The sequence below is a fragment of the Marmota marmota genome, unplaced genomic scaffold (genome assembly GCF_001458135.2).
Source record: "Marmota marmota marmota unplaced genomic scaffold, marMar, whole genome shotgun sequence".
Classification (NCBI taxonomy): Eukaryota; Metazoa; Chordata; class Mammalia; order Rodentia; family Sciuridae; genus Marmota; species Marmota marmota.
Window position 1 is genome coordinate 6,013,978 of NW_025999927.1, and position 19,136 is coordinate 6,033,113.

Genomic DNA, 19,136 nt, shown 5'->3' on the forward strand with positions numbered 1-19,136 from the left:
AGGGAACAAAAGAGCCTAATGTGAGATCTCCACCATTAATATCCATAATATGTGAGGAACTCAAAACACATCACAAAAAAAACCACCTAAATAATGCAATTAACAAATAGGCAAAAACTAAAGAGATACTTCTCAAACAAGGAACCCAACTGGCCAAAAAATATAAGAAAAATTGTTCAACATTCCTTGAAATCAAAGAAATGCAGATCAAAATCAAAACTACAGTAAGATTTCCTCTTACTCAAGTCATAATAGCAATGGTTAAAAACACAAATAATAATAATTGCTGGTGAGGATGTGGGGGGAAATGTACACTTGTACATTGTTGGTAGGACTGCACACTAATACAATCCCTCTGGAAAGCAGTGTGGTGCCACAACCTACCCAGCTGTTAATTCAGATGCAGCTGATGGGTGACGCGGGATTAAGAAAACCACATAAACACTCAGAAGGAAAGCTGGAATCAGGTGAGACAGTGATCTCTGAGAAGCAGTGACACAGAGCTGGCCCAGCATGCTTATTATATAGGATCTTATAATCAGGAAGTTAAAGACCAAAGAGGCATTGTTTTCTATGTACTAGATAGTTATAGGACTGGAAACATTTTTGTAGCTATTCCACTGGTGCAATGCAAGGAGATTCCAGGGGCACCCAGGAAGCCCATTATCCAAAGTTTCTATTAAGCAGGCAAGCTTGGAGCTTACAGCACTGGCAAAACACTGCAGTTATCTTGCTATGCTCAGAATTCTCTATCCCTGGAAATTGGTGTCTGAGATCTAGGCCAAGACTGACACAGCTTCCCTTCTTTGCACAGAGCCTTCATGAACAGGGGGTCACCACAGCAACTGGGAAATTGTGATCCATACATTTTGTATAGGAAATTCCTAGTGTTTGCAGGTACTCCGCAGCCACAGGACAATCAAAGACTATGATCCAGATCCTGCACTCACCAGTATGGAGATTCTTCATAAAACTAGGAATGGAACCAACATATGACCCAGCTGTCCCACTCCTTGGTATTTATTCAGAAGATCTAAACTCAGCATACTATAATGATATAGGCACATCCATGCTTATAGCAGAACAATTTACAATAGCCAAGTTAGGAAACCAGCCCAGGTGCCCATCAACAGATTAATGGATAAAGAAAATGTCATTGATATACAGAGTGGAGTTTTACTCAGCCATAAAGAAGAATTAAATTATGGCATTTATTGGTAAATGGATGGAACTGGAGAATATCATGTTCATTGAAATAAGCCAGACCCTGAAATTCAAGGTTTAAATGTTTTCCTTCATATGCAAAAGCTAGGCCAAAATAGGGGGAACAGAAAAGTGTGTGTGGTGGGGATTCCATGAAAATAGAAGGGAGGAAGGGGATGGAGGTGAAGGGAGAAGTTATGGGAAAAGGGAGGAACTGTGGGATGAATCTGGCCAAAGTTTTCTATGCACATATATGAATATACCAGTGAATTTTATCCTTAGGTACATCCATAATGTAGTAATTTAAAATAAATAGAAGAAATAGCAGTAGAATAGAAGAAAGGACACGAAGAGGAAGAAGGGGAGGGAAAGGAAAAGTACTGGGAACCGAATTGGAGAAATTTTATTTTATACTTGTATAATTACATCAAAATGAACTCAAATATTATGTATAAATATAATGCACTATTTTAAAAGAGAAAATAAATAAATAAACATAATTTTTCTAACCCAATTAAAGTCTTTTGTTTTACTCTCAAAGGTGTGGGTGGTTCAAAGAACTCAAATGATGAATTTGCTAAATTACAATATGATATGCAATCTTGAGACTGAAATATAGTTTTTCTTATTATCTGTTCACCATCAACAACAAGCAGTTCAAATCTGTAGAAAAGGAAGAGAGATTTTCATGTTGTGTGCATATTATTATTATCTGATGAGCACATAAAATCTGGTTGACACTAAATATAAGTAATTGGAAATTATTTTGGTCATTTCTGCAAGAGACATGAAGATTTTCTTTTCATTCATTTAATTTAGACTGACTAGTTAAAGATAAAAATCAAACAAATATTTAAGTACCAACTTCCTTATGAATGTCCATTAACTAGATATAATTTGTTTCAGAAGTAGGACTATTTAAGGTAAGTAAATAAAATATGTAACAAAAAATTTTCAAGTTAAAGCAACCGAATAATTCATTAAGTGTTCCTAAATTAAATCACCTCAACATCAACTTTAATTAACAGTCACAATTTTGTCTTCACAATTATATTATTCCAAAATAGATTTCTTAATATAATTGCTTGCATTGTCAAAAATATTTCCACTGTCGAGTCATCTAAAATTAATTGAACAAAAGCTGAGTGCAGTGGCATGTGCCTGTCAAACCAGCAACTCAAGAGGCTGAAGCAGGAGGATCATGAATTTAAGGCCAGCCTCAGCAATTTAGTAAGATGCTCAGCAACTTAGCAAAAGCTTGTCTCAAAAATAAAAGATAAAAATGGACTGGGGATATAACTGAGGGGTGAAGCACCCCTGGGTTAAATCCCCAATAACCGCCCCCCCCCCAAAAAAAAAACACAGAAAATAAATAAAGTTAATAGGACAAAACATTAAGACCTAATAACCACTGGTCTAGGAGTTTAAATTTGATGGTTGTTTCTTGTTGAATGGTTAGTATCTAGAGTCCACAGTTGGCTAATTAAGGACTGGGGGATTTTTAAGATCATGACCTTTTATGTTGCATGGTTAAACTCCAAAGCAAAGTCAGGCGACTGTGTGTTGTGATGGGATTGCTCGATACATTTTTTTTTAAGTCAGACTTCCTCCTTTGATACCCATTCCAGAAAAGTAAACAAGCATCCTTAAGGAAGTAGACACAGAAAGCTGTAAAAGGTGCTTAATCCAATATCCTCCCCACCCCAACTTTGAGGCAATTCAAATCAAAAGAGTTCATTAAAAAGGAAAAATATCAGCAAGCATTCTGGTGATGGCTCATGCTGCAACTCTTTTATTTTACTAGTGGGAAATCAAAGAGAATTTGCCCAACACAGTTAAGAAACTGAATTCCTCTTGTTAGTCTACCCTGAGTTTATTTTTTTCTAGCTGAAAAATTCTAAATCCTATTTCATCTGTTCCAATTTTCAAGAAACATTTTATTTTTAAAATTTTCTTCCTATATTGTTATGAAAACAATTGCAGCTATTATTTAAATCTTACAAATTCTTGAAAAATTACTTTATCTAACGTCACTGTGATTAATTTACTTACATAGAAACATATTCTGCATAAAAATACTTAATGAACCACATTACCAGCCGTATACCAGGAAGTTCATAAAAGTATTATTAGGTAGTCTGAATTTTATTAAGTAACAATTGACAAATACATTATTATATAGTTGAAAGTCAAAATACATATATTTTTTGAAAATCAAATTCACATACAATAAAAACTTTAATTAGATTCATGTTATATTGAAACTAGTTTAGAAGTTTCACTGTAGCTGGATGGCTTCGTACTTTACTCCTTAAAACAAATTTAATGTGCAAATAAAGACTTTATGACCACACCACTTGGTGCTTCACTTTATTTCCATATAATATGAACAGAATTGCAATTTGCATTTTAGACATAATACAACTTCTATGAACCTGCAACATGTTATTTTTTCACCAGGGAGAGGAGGTATTTTAAATGATAATGAGGTCATAATTACCCAATATCTTTCTGTCTGTCTGAACAATTCATTGCCTGCTAATCCTTCTGTTGCAGGACCTCCTCCAAGTTCTTTGCTGTGAGGTGGTTATTTGTTTTTTTTTTTTTTAATGTGCTAGCTGAAAAATGAGGTCAGCACTATATCTATTAGTGTCAGAAGAGAGAGCAAGCAAGAGTTCAAGGCAATGACAAGATGCTAAGGAGACAGGAAGTGGGATATAACTGAACAGAGAAACTCACACTCTCTCTGGAAGCTAATATGCTGGGGTTCACAGCACTTGGGCTGTAAAGTATGGGGACACCAGAACTTAAAGAAAAGGACCACTTACAGGTCAATAGGATGTACATCAGAAAAGAAAGGATGCTATCCCACCTGGAAGCACTTAGCAGTGAGGCTCTAGAAGAAGCTTGAGCAGGTACTCAGTAAGGAGAATTTATCCAATAAAGAAATGTTCATGACTTTCTTTGTTCAGTAAGAGGTACTACTCAATGGTGGAAAAATTACAGTTTCTACTTTACATATATTTCATTTATATTTTATATTCTTATAATTACATAATTATAACATGTGCACTGTAGCCTAAAGGTCCTGGAATCCCATCACTCAAAGATAACTTTTGCATAGATTCCATTTTCTCTATTTATTTATTGTTCATAAATGGGAAACTAAATATATACAATTTGGTAGATTTTTCTTTTTTATAGAATGCCAGTTTATTTCAATGTTGATAAATTCAATGCATCAAGGAATATATTACTATATTTGTGTTATGGAAATGAAACCCTGGCTACTTTTAAGTAGAAAGAGAGCTAAAGTTGTAAAATCTTTTATGGTATCTCTTCCTGCACTCATTACTAGACAGAAAGTGGCATTCAAATGTCAAATGTCATCTGCTGCACAAGTGTTTGACTTTTGTTATCAAAATGACCAGATAATACCATTCTCTGTGTGTGCTGTGTGTATAGGATTTCCCACTATCTCCACAATATAGATGGTTATCTATATTATTCATTTCTGCTAAAATGTATTCAGATTTTTAAATCATATTTTATTAATTTTGAATAGCCCATGCCAATCTAGTTATAATTTTTATATACTACTTTCATATGAAAGATTTTATATCTTTACATACTAAGCAACAGAACAATTTAATTTAGTTATACAGACTTTTGTCCTCAATTTTAAACACACTTTTGAATCATATGTGTCAAAACTCTGCCAACTTCCTTTTGAACCCAGAGGAGTTGGATCCACATATTAACATTTTCTACCTTTGACTTCATGCTTGAAAATATTTGCCCAACTTCCTTGTATTTCCTTCTAGTATGTTACAGTTTCTCTTTGCATGTAAATATTTAGTCTATTCATAATATAGCTGAGTAAATGATAAGAGGGAACAGACTTGAACTATTAAATTATTCATTCTATTGACTTAGCTTGACAAAAGCAATGATCCAACCTAGTACTGGCTTCAGATGCTCCTTTATCACATTTTGAACGTCTGTTTATACACTTTCTCTTCCTATAATTTTTGGCATCAATTTATTTGACTCTTCTTTATCAATATGACTTATTATCTAGGGTGGCAGATTTCCAACTCATGATATCATTTCAAAAATTTTCTTGGTTTTTCCAACTAATTTATTTGACCAAATAGACACATTTTGCAAAGAAAATGCATCCCTGTGGTATGTGATCACAGTGCATCAAATCCCAGGTATATTAGTTTTCCACTTATTGTTACATTTCTCAGAGAAATTTTGTACTTAGCTATTTTGTACTTAGCGGTTCTTATTTTGATATTCCTGTATATTTCATAATTTTCCTGAGATCATTTTATCTTCTGTGCCTTATTGTTAGATTTAATATTATATTAACATTTGGTTGAATTTTTACTGTAGAAATTTTTATATTTCTCTATGGAAATCATTTTAAAATTATTCTTTAACATTTGGAACAAATGTCAGCATATGTAGAGTAAATGACATCAAGATAAATATAGATGCATATTTAAACTTGCCAATTAAAGGTGTACATGTGAAAATGCATATCAAAAACTGACTAATCATTCAGATTCTATAATTGACACTTGAAAGAAAGATGGGGGTTTAGGTTGGGGGCGCAGCTGTTGCTGTTGTTGTTTTGTTTTAGCTGTACTGGGGGTTGAATCCAGGGCCTTGTTCATGCCTAGCTAGTGATAGCTAGTGATCCACTATTGAGCTACATCCCCAGGTCTATTAAAGATGTTTTAACAGCTCCCATTTCTATTGTACTTCATGGCATTTTTTCTTGTTTTCATTTAGAAAACCTTAATTTAGCAAATTATCATGGAATGGAAGAATTAAAGAATGTGTAGTTATAATAAAGCCATTGCTTATGTACATAGTAACCATGATTTAAGAAGTGGTTTACGGGGTCTATTTGTTTTTCTTTATTGCATTCCATTTTGCTAACTTGCTTCTGTCACTTCATAACTTCTCTATGAATCTACAATATCCCAGAGATAGTTCTCATCTTCTGTTTGTAGAGCATTTGTAGGATATTTTCTTCCTGATAATGATTCTATTTCAGATTTTCAGGAATATAGATTGAGCTGAATCTTTTCATGTTTTACAGTCAAATGTGAGACCCAATTTTATGTCACAGCTATTTAGTTAAACATCAAGTCCCCTCGGAGTCCTTAGACTTTTCTTAGCATTGTTAGTCTATGTAACTTTGTCTTATATACAATTTTCATGGAGAAAAATATATTTTTGCCTCTTTCTAGAGTAATATTTGTAGCAATTATTTTAACTTATGAATGATTTTGGCACAGGTAGACCACCAATTCATGCTCTGGCTTTCTGGTTCTTACTTGTTTTCTGTTTCATCTATATTACCTCTAGGGCGTGTAGGGATAAACTTGCTATGCATTAGAAGACCTTTCTAAAGCATTTACACTTGAAATAGAAATTTTGATTAAACTTTTGAGCTTTAATCTTCCTTGCCACCTCATTAATGAACCTTTACTGGTTTCAGGAAATTGTTAAAGAGAAACTGAAAGCCATAACACTTTTTCTTGGATTTACTCAATGTGTAACACCTTGTAAGCTCATCATTCTTCCATTCCATACCCTCCATCTTTTACAGAATTTCTCCTCTTTAGACAGAGTCTTTAAAACTTACCTCAGAGAAGATCTTTTAGAAATAAGCTCTTTAAGGCACGTCTTCATTTCTGAAAGGCAGCACTCCTGGGACAGGATTCTAAGTGGGTGACAGACTCCTCTCAGGTCAGAGACACCATTGCTCTGAGTCCTGGCCGCCATGGTTCTTCCATTGAAGCAAGAATTCACTACACCTCCTGCGCCTCCTTTGGAGGGGGTCCAGCACCCTTTGGCTGCTTTTAAACCTTCTGATTTTATTTCATTTTATTTTTATGTTCATAATGATGTCTCTGGGTATCAATTCATGTTCATTTCTGTTTAGGGTGAAGGACCTCAAGGCCCCAGGCCCAACATTAGGAAATCTAACCCCTGGGCCCTGAAGCTGCAAGATGCTCCCTTACACAACCCCCATGTCAAAACCCCTCCAGCAGCACGTAGCATTTCGAGTCCTGCACAATGCTACCACAAGATGTTCCATATAGATAACCCTAACGGTCAAACTTGAGGAACAAGTTTAAAAACAGGAACCAAAAGGACAGGATGCAGGTTTAAAAACAGGAACCAAAAGGACAGGATGCAGGTTTAAAAACAGGAACTAAAAGGACAGGATGCAATTTTATGGTTTTCCCGAGAACAATAAGTTGAAAAAAAACAAGTTTACCCCCTAGGTGACCCAACTGCTGGATTCAGAGGGACCAATAGAAAGACTGTTGCTGTGCTATGCTAAGAACTAACCCACTTGTTCCCTATAAAAGATCTGTACCCCAAAGCCCGGTGTGCCAGTTAACCGAGGCTCCGGCTGAGGTATTGCTGTGCACCCACAGGCGCCTGTGTGAGAATAAACGCCTCCTGCTTTTTGCAGCCAGTGTCTCGCATGGTTCATTCCGGGTTTGGGATCTGCGGATCTTTCATTGTGGAGGTTCCACCGAGATCCGAGATCCCGGTTCCGACCCAGATCCCTATCCGGAGGACACCCGACACCACTGGGAGGTAAGCCGGCCAGCTCGAGCTCTCTGATTTGTTGGTCTAATGTTCAGTGTTTTGCGTGGCGTCTGTAAGACTATGCATAGTCATCCAGTATTCTGAGGCAGCTTGAGAAGGAGTTGACGAACTCGGACTTCTCCCCTGCCACCCTGGGAGACGTCCCAGGGATCAGAGGGGTCCATTTCTTCGGGGCCCCCAGTGTTTCCGAGGGATACACTGTCTTTGTAGGCAACGGAGAAGCACGTACTTCTCCCAGGCCATCTGATACTTTCGGTTTCCACCGAAGCCGCGCAGCGCTCTTCCTGTTCGGTCTCGTCTTTGTGTCTGTGTGTTTGTCTCTTTACTTTCTCTCCGAAACTAACATGGGACAATCACTAACAACCCCTTTGAGCCTCACTCTAGATCATTGGCAAGACATTCAAGATCGGGCAAACAACCTGTCCATGGCAGTCAAGAAGAAAAAGTGGAAAACTCTCTGTACTTCAGAATGGCCAGCATTCAACACCGGCTGGCCAGCAGAAGGGACCTTTAACATTGATCTTATCTTACAGGTGAAAACCCGAATCTTCACCCACGGTCCTCATGGACACCCTGACCAGATACCCTACATTGTCACCTGGGAGGACTTAGCCTCCAACCCACCCCCTTGGGTTGCTCCTTTCTCTCCACCCAAGCCCCCTCTCCGCTCTCCCCTTGAACCCTCTGCTCCCCTCATCCCAGTTCCCCCTCCCCAAACCTCTCACCTTTACCCTGTTCTTAACAAATCTGAGACCTTAATTAAATCAGGGGCAACACCAAAGAAAGTTCTACCACCAGAAGACTCAGCCCTGATTGACCTGCTGACTGATGAGCCTCCTCCCTATCAGCCCCAACCCTTACAAGCCCCTGAACCTGATCAACCATCCTCCGAGGACGAAAACCAGGAAGGCCCAACCGCCAGTGCTCCCCCGGATCCATCTCCCATGGTGGGACGACTCCAGGGACGCCGAGATCACACCGCCTCAGGGGACACCTCTAGAGTTCTCCCCCTGCGACAGACGGGGGGCCCCAACGGCCAATATCAGTACTGGCCTTTCTCTGCCTCTGATCTTTATAACTGGAAAACCCATAACCCTTCCTTTACCAAGGATCCCGTAGCCCTAACCTCTTTGATTGAGTCTATTCTAGTAACCCACCAGCTAACATGGGATGATTGCCAGCAGCTCCTGCAGATACTCCTCACTTCAGAGGAGAAACAAAGGGTTCTTTTGGAAGCTCGCAAAAATGTGCCAGGGGACGACGGGCGTCCCACCCAACTCCCAAATTTGATTAACGAAGCTTTTCCCTTAACCCGGCCAAATTGGGACTATACAACTGAAGCAGGTAGGAACCACCTACGTCTCTATCGCCAGTTACTCATAGGGGGTCTCCATGGAGCAGGGCGGCAGCCCACCAATTTGGCTCAGGTAAGACAGACTATCCAAGGGTCAGAGGAAACCCCGACAGCATTCCTAGAAAGATTAAAAGAGGCTTATCGGAGGTTTACTCCCTTTGATCCTGATGGTGAGGACCAAAAAGGGAACGTTTCCATGGCTTTCATTTGGCAGTCCGCCCCAGATATCAGGACTAAATTGCAAAGATTAGATAACTTACAAGATTTTTCCCTAGCAGATTTATTGAAGGAAGCTGAAAAGATATTTAACAAAAGAGAAACTCCAGAAGAATGAGAAGACAGGATTAGGAAGATGCAGGAAGAACGAGACCTTAAACTTAGAGAGGAATCAGATAAAAGAGAAAGAGAAAAAGACCGGAGGCGTAACAGGGAACTAAGTAAAATATTGGCCACCGTAGTTCAGGCAGGACATCAGGGAGACAAGGTAAGCAGGGACAGGGAGCGAAGCAGACCCCGTGTAGACCGAGGCCAGTGTGCCTACTGCAAGGAAAAAGGACACTGGGTAAAAGACTGCCCGAAGAGACCCCCCAACCCCAGAAGAGATACAAATCGGACCCCCCAACTGCTAGCGTTAGATGAAGATTAGGGGAGTCAGGGCCAGGAGCTCCCCACTGAGCCCCGGGTAACTCTACAAGTAGGGGGGCAACCTGTGACCTTCCTAGTGGATACCGGAGCCCAACATTCGGTGCTGACACAGACACCAGGGCCCATGAGCCACAAAACGACGTGGGTCCAAGGCGCCACTGGGAGCAAACCATACCAATGGACCACTAAAAGAGAAGTACACCTTGCCACAGGTAAGGTTTCCCATTCGTTTCTGCATGTGCCTGACTGTCCGTATCCACTGCTGGGAAGAGACTTATTGACCAAATTGAGAGCCCAAATTTATTTTAAAGATGGAAGTGCCTCCATCACGGGGCCAAACCAGACTCCCTTACATGTATTGACTTTCAAATTGGAAGACGAATATAAACTTTTTGACAAACCCTCGGTATCTATGAGAGACATGGACTATTGGCTTAGTTCCTACCCGGAGGCCTGGGCTGAAACCGGAGGAATGGGAATGGCAAAACAACGGCCTCCAATAGTCATTCATCTAAAGGCCGCTGCTACTCCCATCAATATCAAACAATATCCTATGTCAAGGGAGGCCTACCAGGGCATCAAGCCGCACATCAAACGCCTCCTAGACCAAGGCATCCTAACACCTTGCCAATCGCCCTGGAACACCCCATTACTGCCAGTTAAGAAGCCGGGGACTAATGATTACAGACCGGTCCAAGACTTAAGGGAAGTTAACAAGAGGGTAGAAGATATTCACCCCACAGTGCCAAATCCTTACAATCTCCTTAGCACTTTGCCTCCTACTCATACTTGGTATACTGTTCTGGATCTGAAAGATGCTTTTTTCTGCCTAAGACTGTCTCCCCAAAGTCAGGCTCTCTTCGCATTCGAATGGAAAGATCCCGAAGGAGGAGTCTCTGGACAACTGACCTGGACGAGACTGCCACAAGGATTTAAAAACAGCCCAACACTCTTCGATGAGGCTTTGCATCAGGATTTGGCAGACTTCCGTGTAAGACACCCTTCCCTAATCATGCTTCAATATGTAGATGACATCTTGCTGGCTGCGACCTCCGAGGAAGATTGCCAGGCAGGTACGGAGGAATTATTGCAAACTTTGGGACTATTAGGGTATAGGGCGTCAGCAAAAAAGGCCCAAATCTGTCAGACAAAAGTTACCTATCTGGGCTATGAACTCCATGATGGTCAACGATGGTTGACAACTGCCAGAAAAGAGACTATCTCAAGTATACCAACCCCCCAGAGTCCCAAGCAACTGCGGGAATTTCTAGGGACCGCAGGTTTCTGTAGACTCTGGATTCCTGGGTTTGCTGAGATAGCAGCCCCCTTGTATCTACTGACTAAACAAGGTAACTCCTTTACTTGGACTAAGGAACATCAATTGGCATTTGATCACATCAAATTGGCTCTTCTGTCAGCCCCCGCTTTGGGCTTACCGGACGTTACCAAGCCCTTTGATCTATTCGTAGATGAGAAACAGGGTTATGCAAAAGGGGTTTTAACCCAAAAACTGGGGCCCTGGAAGCGACCTATAGCCTACCTGTCAAAAAAATTAGACCCAGTGGCCACAGGATGGCCACCATGCCTCCGGATGATCGCAGCTGTGGCTCTTCTGATTAAGGATGCCACTAAACTGACTTTGGGACAGCCATTAACCCTATTAACCCCTCATGCCATTGAGACTGTAATTCGCCAGCCACCTGATCGCTGGATATCAAATGCCCGACTCACCCATTACCAGTCTTTGTTATTGGACACCGACCGAATTCAGTTCGGTCCCATGGTGACACTGAATCCAGCGACCCTCCTGCCGCTCCCAGGAAAAGCAGATCCTCACAACTGCCAGCAGATTCTTGCAGAGACACAGGGAACCCGGCCAGACCTCACCGACCAACCGATGAAGGATGCGGAGCTGGTCTGGTACACAGATGGAAGCAGTTATCTGCTCAATGGAGAACGCCGAGCAGGAGCAGCCATCACCACCGAATCTGAGGTAATATGGGCGAGTGCACTTCCGGGCGGAACATCAGCTCAGCGGGCAGAACTGATAGCTCTGACTCAAGCTTTAAAGTTGGCAGAGGGGAAGAGACTAAACGTGTACACCGACAATAGATATGCCTTTGCTACTGCTCATATACACGGAGAAATTTATAGGCGCTGGGGGTTACTAACCTCAGAAGGAAAAGAGATCAAAAATAAGACTGAAATATTAACTTTGCTTAAAGCTTTGTTTTTGCCTGAGAAGTTAAGTATCATGCATTGTCCCGGTCATCAAAAAGGGGATACTCCAGAGGCCAGAGGGAACAGATTAGCAGATGAAACAGCCAAGAAAGCAGCCCTAGGGCCACAACTTTTGATAGTGACTCTATTGCCCCAACGAGCAGACCCACAACATGATGACCATGAGGAACACTGGGTCTATGAAGACAAGGATTTAAGTGCCATACAGAAACTGGGAGCCACTTATGACCCCGAGAAAAATGTCTGGAAATATCGAGGAAAGACTATCATGCCCCTCAAAAATTCAAAACAACTAGTAAAGTCCCTACACAGACTAACACATCTTGGGGCTAAAAAGATGAAAGAACTCTTAGAACATGGGGAAGGTACTTTATATCTTCCGAACAGGGATCAACTTCTGCGCCAGGAAGCAGAAAACTGTCAAGCATGTGCCCAGGTAAATGCTGGTAAGATCAAAATTGGAACAGGGATCCGGGTAAAAGGCCATAAGCCCGGAACCCATTGGGAAATAGACTTCACTGAAATCAAACCTGGTATGTATGGCTACAAATATCTCTTGGTTTTTGTTGACACTTTCTCTGGATGGGCAGAGGCATTCCCGACTCGGCATGAAACTGCTAAGGTGGTCGCTAAGAAATTGTTGGAAGAAATCTTTCCCAGATATGGGGTACCTGGGACAATTGGGTCAGATAACGGGCCTGCATTCGTCTCCCAGGTAAGTCAGATGGTGGCCAATACATTGGGGATTAATTGGAAATTACATTGTGCTTATAGACCCCAAAGTTCAGGACAAGTAGAAAGGATGAATAGAACCATCAAGGAGACTTTAACTAAATTAACGCTTGAAACTGGCACTAGAGACTGGGTACAACTCCTACCTTTAGCCTTTTACCTGGCCCGAAACACCCCAGGCCCACAGGGACTAACCCCATTTGAGATTCTGTACGGTGCACCACCACCCGCTGTTAACTTTTATGAAACTGAAACCTATGCCTCCCTCACCCCATCTATGCAGACTCATTTGCGTGCCTTGCAATTGGTCCAGAACGAGGTCTGGAAGCCTCTAGCTGCAGCATACAAGGAGGAACTTAAAACCCCCTCGCTGCCACATCCCTTCAAAGTTGGAGACACCGTCTGGGTACGCAGGCACCAGAGCAAGAACCTCGAACCGCGGTGGAAAGGACCCTACACCGTTCTGCTGACCACTCCCACTGCAATCAAAGTAGACGGCATCACCGCTTGGATCCACGCCTCCCACGTGAAAGCTGCACATCCACAGGAGCCCACAGATGCCACTCCAGAGCCTGAATGGAAATTGCAACGCACCCAGAACCCGCTAAAGATAAGACTTACCCGCTGTTGATTTTTCTTGCTCTGTGCTCTATCTTCCCCATATCAGTTGCTAGGCACCAATTCTATGACCCCAATCGGCCTATACGCCAGACATGGCAAATAATATCGGGGGCGCGAGACATAATTTGGGAAAAAACATCCACAAATACCCCCTCTGGGCTTGGTGGCCTAACCTGGAGCCAGATCTTTGTCACATACTGGCTGGGTCAGAAGACTTTGATATTCCAACTACTGACCCAGCTAAACCGAGTGGGCCAGAAGTGTGCATCTCCAGCGGGCGCTGCCCTTGCTCACGCTATCCGGCAGGATGTAGGGACCCAAGGGCTCGGGCAGCTCTAAGGAAAAAATCATTCTATGTATGCCCCAGGGACGGGAGAATTAAGTCGCAAGCACGTAAATGTGGGCAACATGAAAGTTATTATTGTAAGGCTTGGGGATGTGAAACTACGGGGGATGCATACTGGAACCCTAGCTCATCCTGGGATTTGATCCAAGTAAAAAGAGAAAAGCAGAATGAGCCCCCACTCTCTACAGACTATTGTAAAAGTACACCTGGGACAGTCAACACCTTATGGTACGGGGACTGGCCATGTACCATGTTTGCCTGCAACCCCTTAAACATTACCTTTACTAAGGCAGGCAGAACATCAAAAGATTGGTTACAAGGAAGGCTATGGGGACTACGGGTATATCATCAGACTGCATATGACCCGGGGGTCCTCTTCAAAATCAGGTTAACTATAAAAGCTGACCCCTAGCCAATAGGCCCTAATAAGATACTCCAAGATCAAAAGGCTCCTCCTCCTAAAAAATATAAACAGGCACCCTCAAGGCCAACGTCCCCATCTAATACCATCCGTCCAACCCCCTCCACTCCTCCGACCGTGCCAGTTGTCACTAATCCTACTTTACCAGGGTCAGGAGAAAGACTCATGGACCTAGTTGAAGGGGGATACCAAGCCCTTAATTCCACCCAGCCCAATCTCACTGAGTCCTGCTGGATTTGCCTCCAGGCAAGCCCCCCCTACTATGAAGGAGTAGCTATTAATGGGAATTTCACCTATGGCACCTCCACCAGCTGCAACTGGGAAACAAGACACAGGTTGACACTGCCTGAAGTAACAGGTACAGGAACATGCATAGGAGGCTCCTCTATGTTAAAAGAGCTCTGTGCACGTACTGCAACCGTGTCATCCTCTGACACATCCAGCTACTTAGTGCCTCCAACAGGACTCTACTGGGCATGTAACACTGGGATTACACCATGTGTTGCGATAGCCAATTTCAACCAGTCTAAAGATTTTTGTGTGTTAGTCCAGATCTATCCACGGCTACTCTATTATTCCACAGAAGAATTTGAGGGACATTTCATGAGCAGGACTCGATTCACCGGAGAGCCTATCAGCATTACCCTGGCAGTCTTGTTAGGAGCAGGAGTATTGGCAGGGGTTGGGACTGGGGCTGCAGCTCTGATTGAGGGCCCTCGACAGCTAGGGATTCTGGAGACTGCAATCCAACAAGACCTAAGAGCAATAGAAACCTCTGTAACTGCTTTAGAAAAATCCCTAACCTCCTTATCGGAGGTTGTTTTGCAGAATAGACGAGGTCTGGACCTATTATTCTTGAAGGAAGGAGGTCTTTGTGCGGTCTTAAAGGAAAACTGTTGCTTTTACACAGATCACACAGGGGTAGTAAGGGAGTCTATGACAAAGCTTAGAGAAAGACTGGATGCACGGGAAAAATCCCTGCGAGGCTCCCAAAGTTGGTTTGAAAGCTGGTATAATAAATCCCCTTGGCTAACTACTATATTATCTACTGTAGCTGGCCCCTTGATTATATTACTGTTAATTTTAACATTTGGACCCTGCATATTTAACAAATTAATGCAATTTATGAAAGAAAGACTGTCCGTAATCCAAACTATGGTCCTCACGCAGCAATATCAAGTACTCCAACAACACGCTGAGCCATCAGCTGTGTAAATGCTGAATTCTGAGCAGGTAGATCAATGGATATAGGATTATATCCCGGATAAAGAAAAGGGGGGAATGAAGGACCTCAAGGCCCCAGGCCCAACATTAGGAAATCTAACCCCTGGGCCCTGAAGCTGCAAGATGCTCCCTTACACAACCCCCATGTCAAAACCCCTCCAGCAGCACGTAGCATTTCGAGTCCTGCACAATGCTACCACAAGATGTTCCATATAGATAACCCTAACGGTCAAACTTGAGGAACAAGTTTAAAAACAGGAACCAAAAGGACAGGATGCAGGTTTAAAAACAGGAACTAAAAGGACAGGATGCAATTTTATGGTTTTCCCGAGAACAATAAGTTGAAAAAAAACAAGTTTACCCCCTAGGTGACCCAACTGCTGGATTCAGAGGGACCAATAGAAAGACTGTTGCTGTGCTATGCTAAGAACTAACCCACTTGTTCCCTATAAAAGATCTGTACCCCGAAGCCCGGTGTGCCAGTTAACCGAGGCTCCGGCTGAGGTATTGCTGTGCACCTGCAGGCGCCTGTGTGAGAATAAACGCCTCCTGCTTTTTGCAGCCAGTGTCTCGCGTGGTTCATTCCGGGTTTGGGATCTGCGGATCTTTCAAGGGAACTATTGGTCTTCCTGAAACAGGGCTTGTGTCGTTCATCAATGCTGAAACATCATCCACTCATGTGCCTGAAAATTGCATCTTCTCGATTCTTTCATCTTTTAGCATATATCAAAACGCTTCCTTTTTCCTCTTTACTTCAGCTTCCTCCTCTTCCCATTTTCCATCTCTTATCTTTGTGTCTTGTGAATTTTCTCTTTTCTTGTTTTCAGATATGCCTTTCCATTTACTGTCTCTCCAAATGTCTCCTATCTTTTGCTGACCGCATCCATCAAATGATTATTCAAACTTCCACTTTCACATTCGTAATCCTTGAAGTTCTGTTTTAAAATCAAATCTGCCTTTTTACATTTATAGTTTCAACATAATTTTATATCCCTTCTTATCACCACTCTATTCACTCTCTTTATTTCCATATCTGGACTTGTACATTTTGTTGGTTTTGTTGAGTCACACTTATTTTTTTCTCTTTCATTGTATCTAAAGAAGATTTCTTTGTGTGACTTTATGCTTCTTGATATTATTTTTTTTAGAAAAGTTTTGAGGACTGTATTTTAAATGTTCCCCCCAAAATAAAATTTTAGTTTTCTCTTATTAATTTCCTGAAAGAACTTATAATCTGAGAACAATAAAATATATATTTTAGCTCTTTAGTTTTTCTGGTCACCTGGGTACTATAAATTGCTCTAAATCCAAGCCAGAGTAGACTTTTGTTTGGAAGTTTTCTAATTCTTGCTCCATTAATATCTTGATTTCTGTATCAATAGGAATGAGCAGACATGCCATAGAGAAGCAATGGCTCCAAGACTCTTGACCTTCTGGATTCAATGTTACGCACTTCTGAAGAATTTCCTTCCCTCCACATCAGCATAGCCATGTATCTAGGAAGATATATTTTTATAATTTTTGAAGGATTTCTAGGTGTGCACACAAAGAGGGGTTTCTCTGTTCGTTTAGCCCACAGTATTTTAGAAATAGTAGTCCAGTTTACACCAAAAATTACCCATTTGTTTCTTTTTAAAATATAGTTTATATTGTTTCCCTTAAAGACATTCCAGGGTATATAAAAGTATGAGTACTACTAATTGTTTGTCGATGTAATACAGTCATCCTAAGGCAGGTATGGTGTCTCCTATGTCATCAGGACCTAGGATCTTCCAAATCAAATTTCTATCCCACAGTTACCGGAGGTGTTGTTAACTTCAGATGGTTGCCCTTCAACCTGACCAAAGGGGACAACACAGAAGTGAGGCCTCCATTTTTTCAAGGAGACTTAGTGGATTTAAGACACACACACCACCTGTACATTGTGCCCTTGAGCAGAACACTGTCACATTGCGATGTTTATCTTCAAGGTGCAATAGAAAATAACAGCTTTATTCTAGATAATCATATGCTTGATGTCCACAGTCACAGATCCTATTACTGAAAAAGAATAAGTAGCAATCAGGTCTCTGGCAGTATAATCAGTAAGCACTCATTTGTGCACATGGAACACACTGATCCTGAACCCAAAAGAGCTAATTTCAAAGCTGTTTCAGGTTATTACACCTAACTTCAAGTCCATAATATATAGAAATGCTCATTTTTCTCTGCAAAGCCAAGATTTGGCTTCTGATTTTTATTTTACAAATAACTTTATTGAGGTTTAATTCACGTATTTTACTATAAACCTGTTTAAAGTATGCAGTCCAGTAGTACTTACATGACCACAGAGTCATGTATGCATCAACACAATCCATTTTTGTCATCACATAAAAAAAAAACTTCATGACCATTGGTAGCCATTTCTGTTTCTCTCCTCCCTCCTGTAATCATCCGCCATTTTTGGCCCCTGACATTCACTTGCCTATGTTGTCTTATTCACTGGCCTATTCTGGACAATTTTTGATGGTATTCCTTTCATCTAACATTAATTGTATACCCTTTAGCTAATGTCTTTCCATCCTCTGCTCCCCTCTGACCACTCCAGGCTCTGGTAACCACCATTTCAATTAGTTCAACTTTTTAAGGTTCCAGATTGGCGTGAGACCATGCAGTATCTCTCTTTCTGTGCCTGGCTCATTTCACTTAATATTTTCCAGATGCATCCATGGTTTTGCAAATGATGAGATTTTGTTTTCCTAATGTCTGAATAGTATGGAATTTACCAATTTTTAAAAATCCATTCATCTGTTGATAGACATTTTGGTTGATTCCACCTCTTGGACATTGTGAAAAGCTCCATAATAAACCTGGGAATGCAGACCTGTGTTTGACATACTGAGGTCAACCTCTTTTTTATATTTGCCTGGTAGAGGGATTGCAGATCATGTCATAGTTCTACTTTTAATTTATTGAGGAGTCACCAGGCTGCTTTTCAAAAGGACTCTACAAATTTACATGCCTACCAGCAGTGTATAAGTGTCCTATTTTCTTCATGTTTCCATGACAGCACTTAGCTTTTGAGTTTTTGACAAGAGCCATTTTAACAGGTGTGACATGATAGCTCATTGTTTCTTTGATTTGCATTTTCTGATGATTAGTGGTGGTGTACATTTTCTATCTTTTTTTGAGAAATGTCTATATCTATTTCCTGTTTTAAGAGGGTAATTTTCTTTCTTTCTATTGATATTTTCTAGTCACATACACATTTTTTATAGTAACCCCTTATCAGATGTATAGCTTACAAACATTTTCTCCCATTCTGTAGCTTGTCTCTTCATTTGTTGATCATTTCCTTTGTTGTATGAAGTTTTTAGTGTGATATAATCAGAACAATGTCATGAAATATCCCCCCCTAGATTTTCTTTTAGTGGTTTCATAATTTAAATCTTAATCCACTATGGGTTGATCATTGTATATGGTGATAGATAATGGTCTGATTTTATTCTTTTGCCCACAGATATCCAGTTTTCCCAGCACAGTTGTCGAAAGGGATCATTTTCCTTTGAAAAGGTGTTCTTGTCACCTTTTAAAAATTATGGCATTATGTAAAAATGTGAATGTGTAACCGATGTGATTCTGCAATTTGTATTTGGGGTAAAAATGGGAGTTCATAATCCACTTGAATCAAATGTATGATAGATGATATGTCATGAGCTTCGTAA

At 41.0% G+C, this 19,136-nt stretch overlaps 1 protein-coding gene and 1 long non-coding RNA gene across 2 annotated transcripts; both read left to right on the forward strand.

Moving 5' to 3' along the window:
- Positions 1 to 37: 37 nt before the first annotated feature.
- LOC125615914 lies at positions 38 to 15,998 on the forward strand. The gene is made up of 3 exons (XR_007346522.1): positions 38 to 51; positions 1,332 to 1,335; positions 15,479 to 15,998. It is a non-coding gene; the product is annotated as an uncharacterized LOC125615914 (long non-coding RNA).
- On the forward strand, positions 7,907 to 13,928 carry LOC107157937. The gene is made up of 3 exons (XM_048800406.1): positions 7,907 to 9,386; positions 11,393 to 11,399; positions 12,775 to 13,928. Exons 1-3 carry the CDS (start codon positions 8,193 to 8,195, stop codon positions 13,449 to 13,451), a joined length of 1,878 nt encoding a protein of 625 aa, XP_048656363.1. The 5' UTR covers positions 7,907 to 8,192; the 3' UTR covers positions 13,452 to 13,928.
- Positions 15,999 to 19,136: the final 3,138 nt, after the last annotated feature.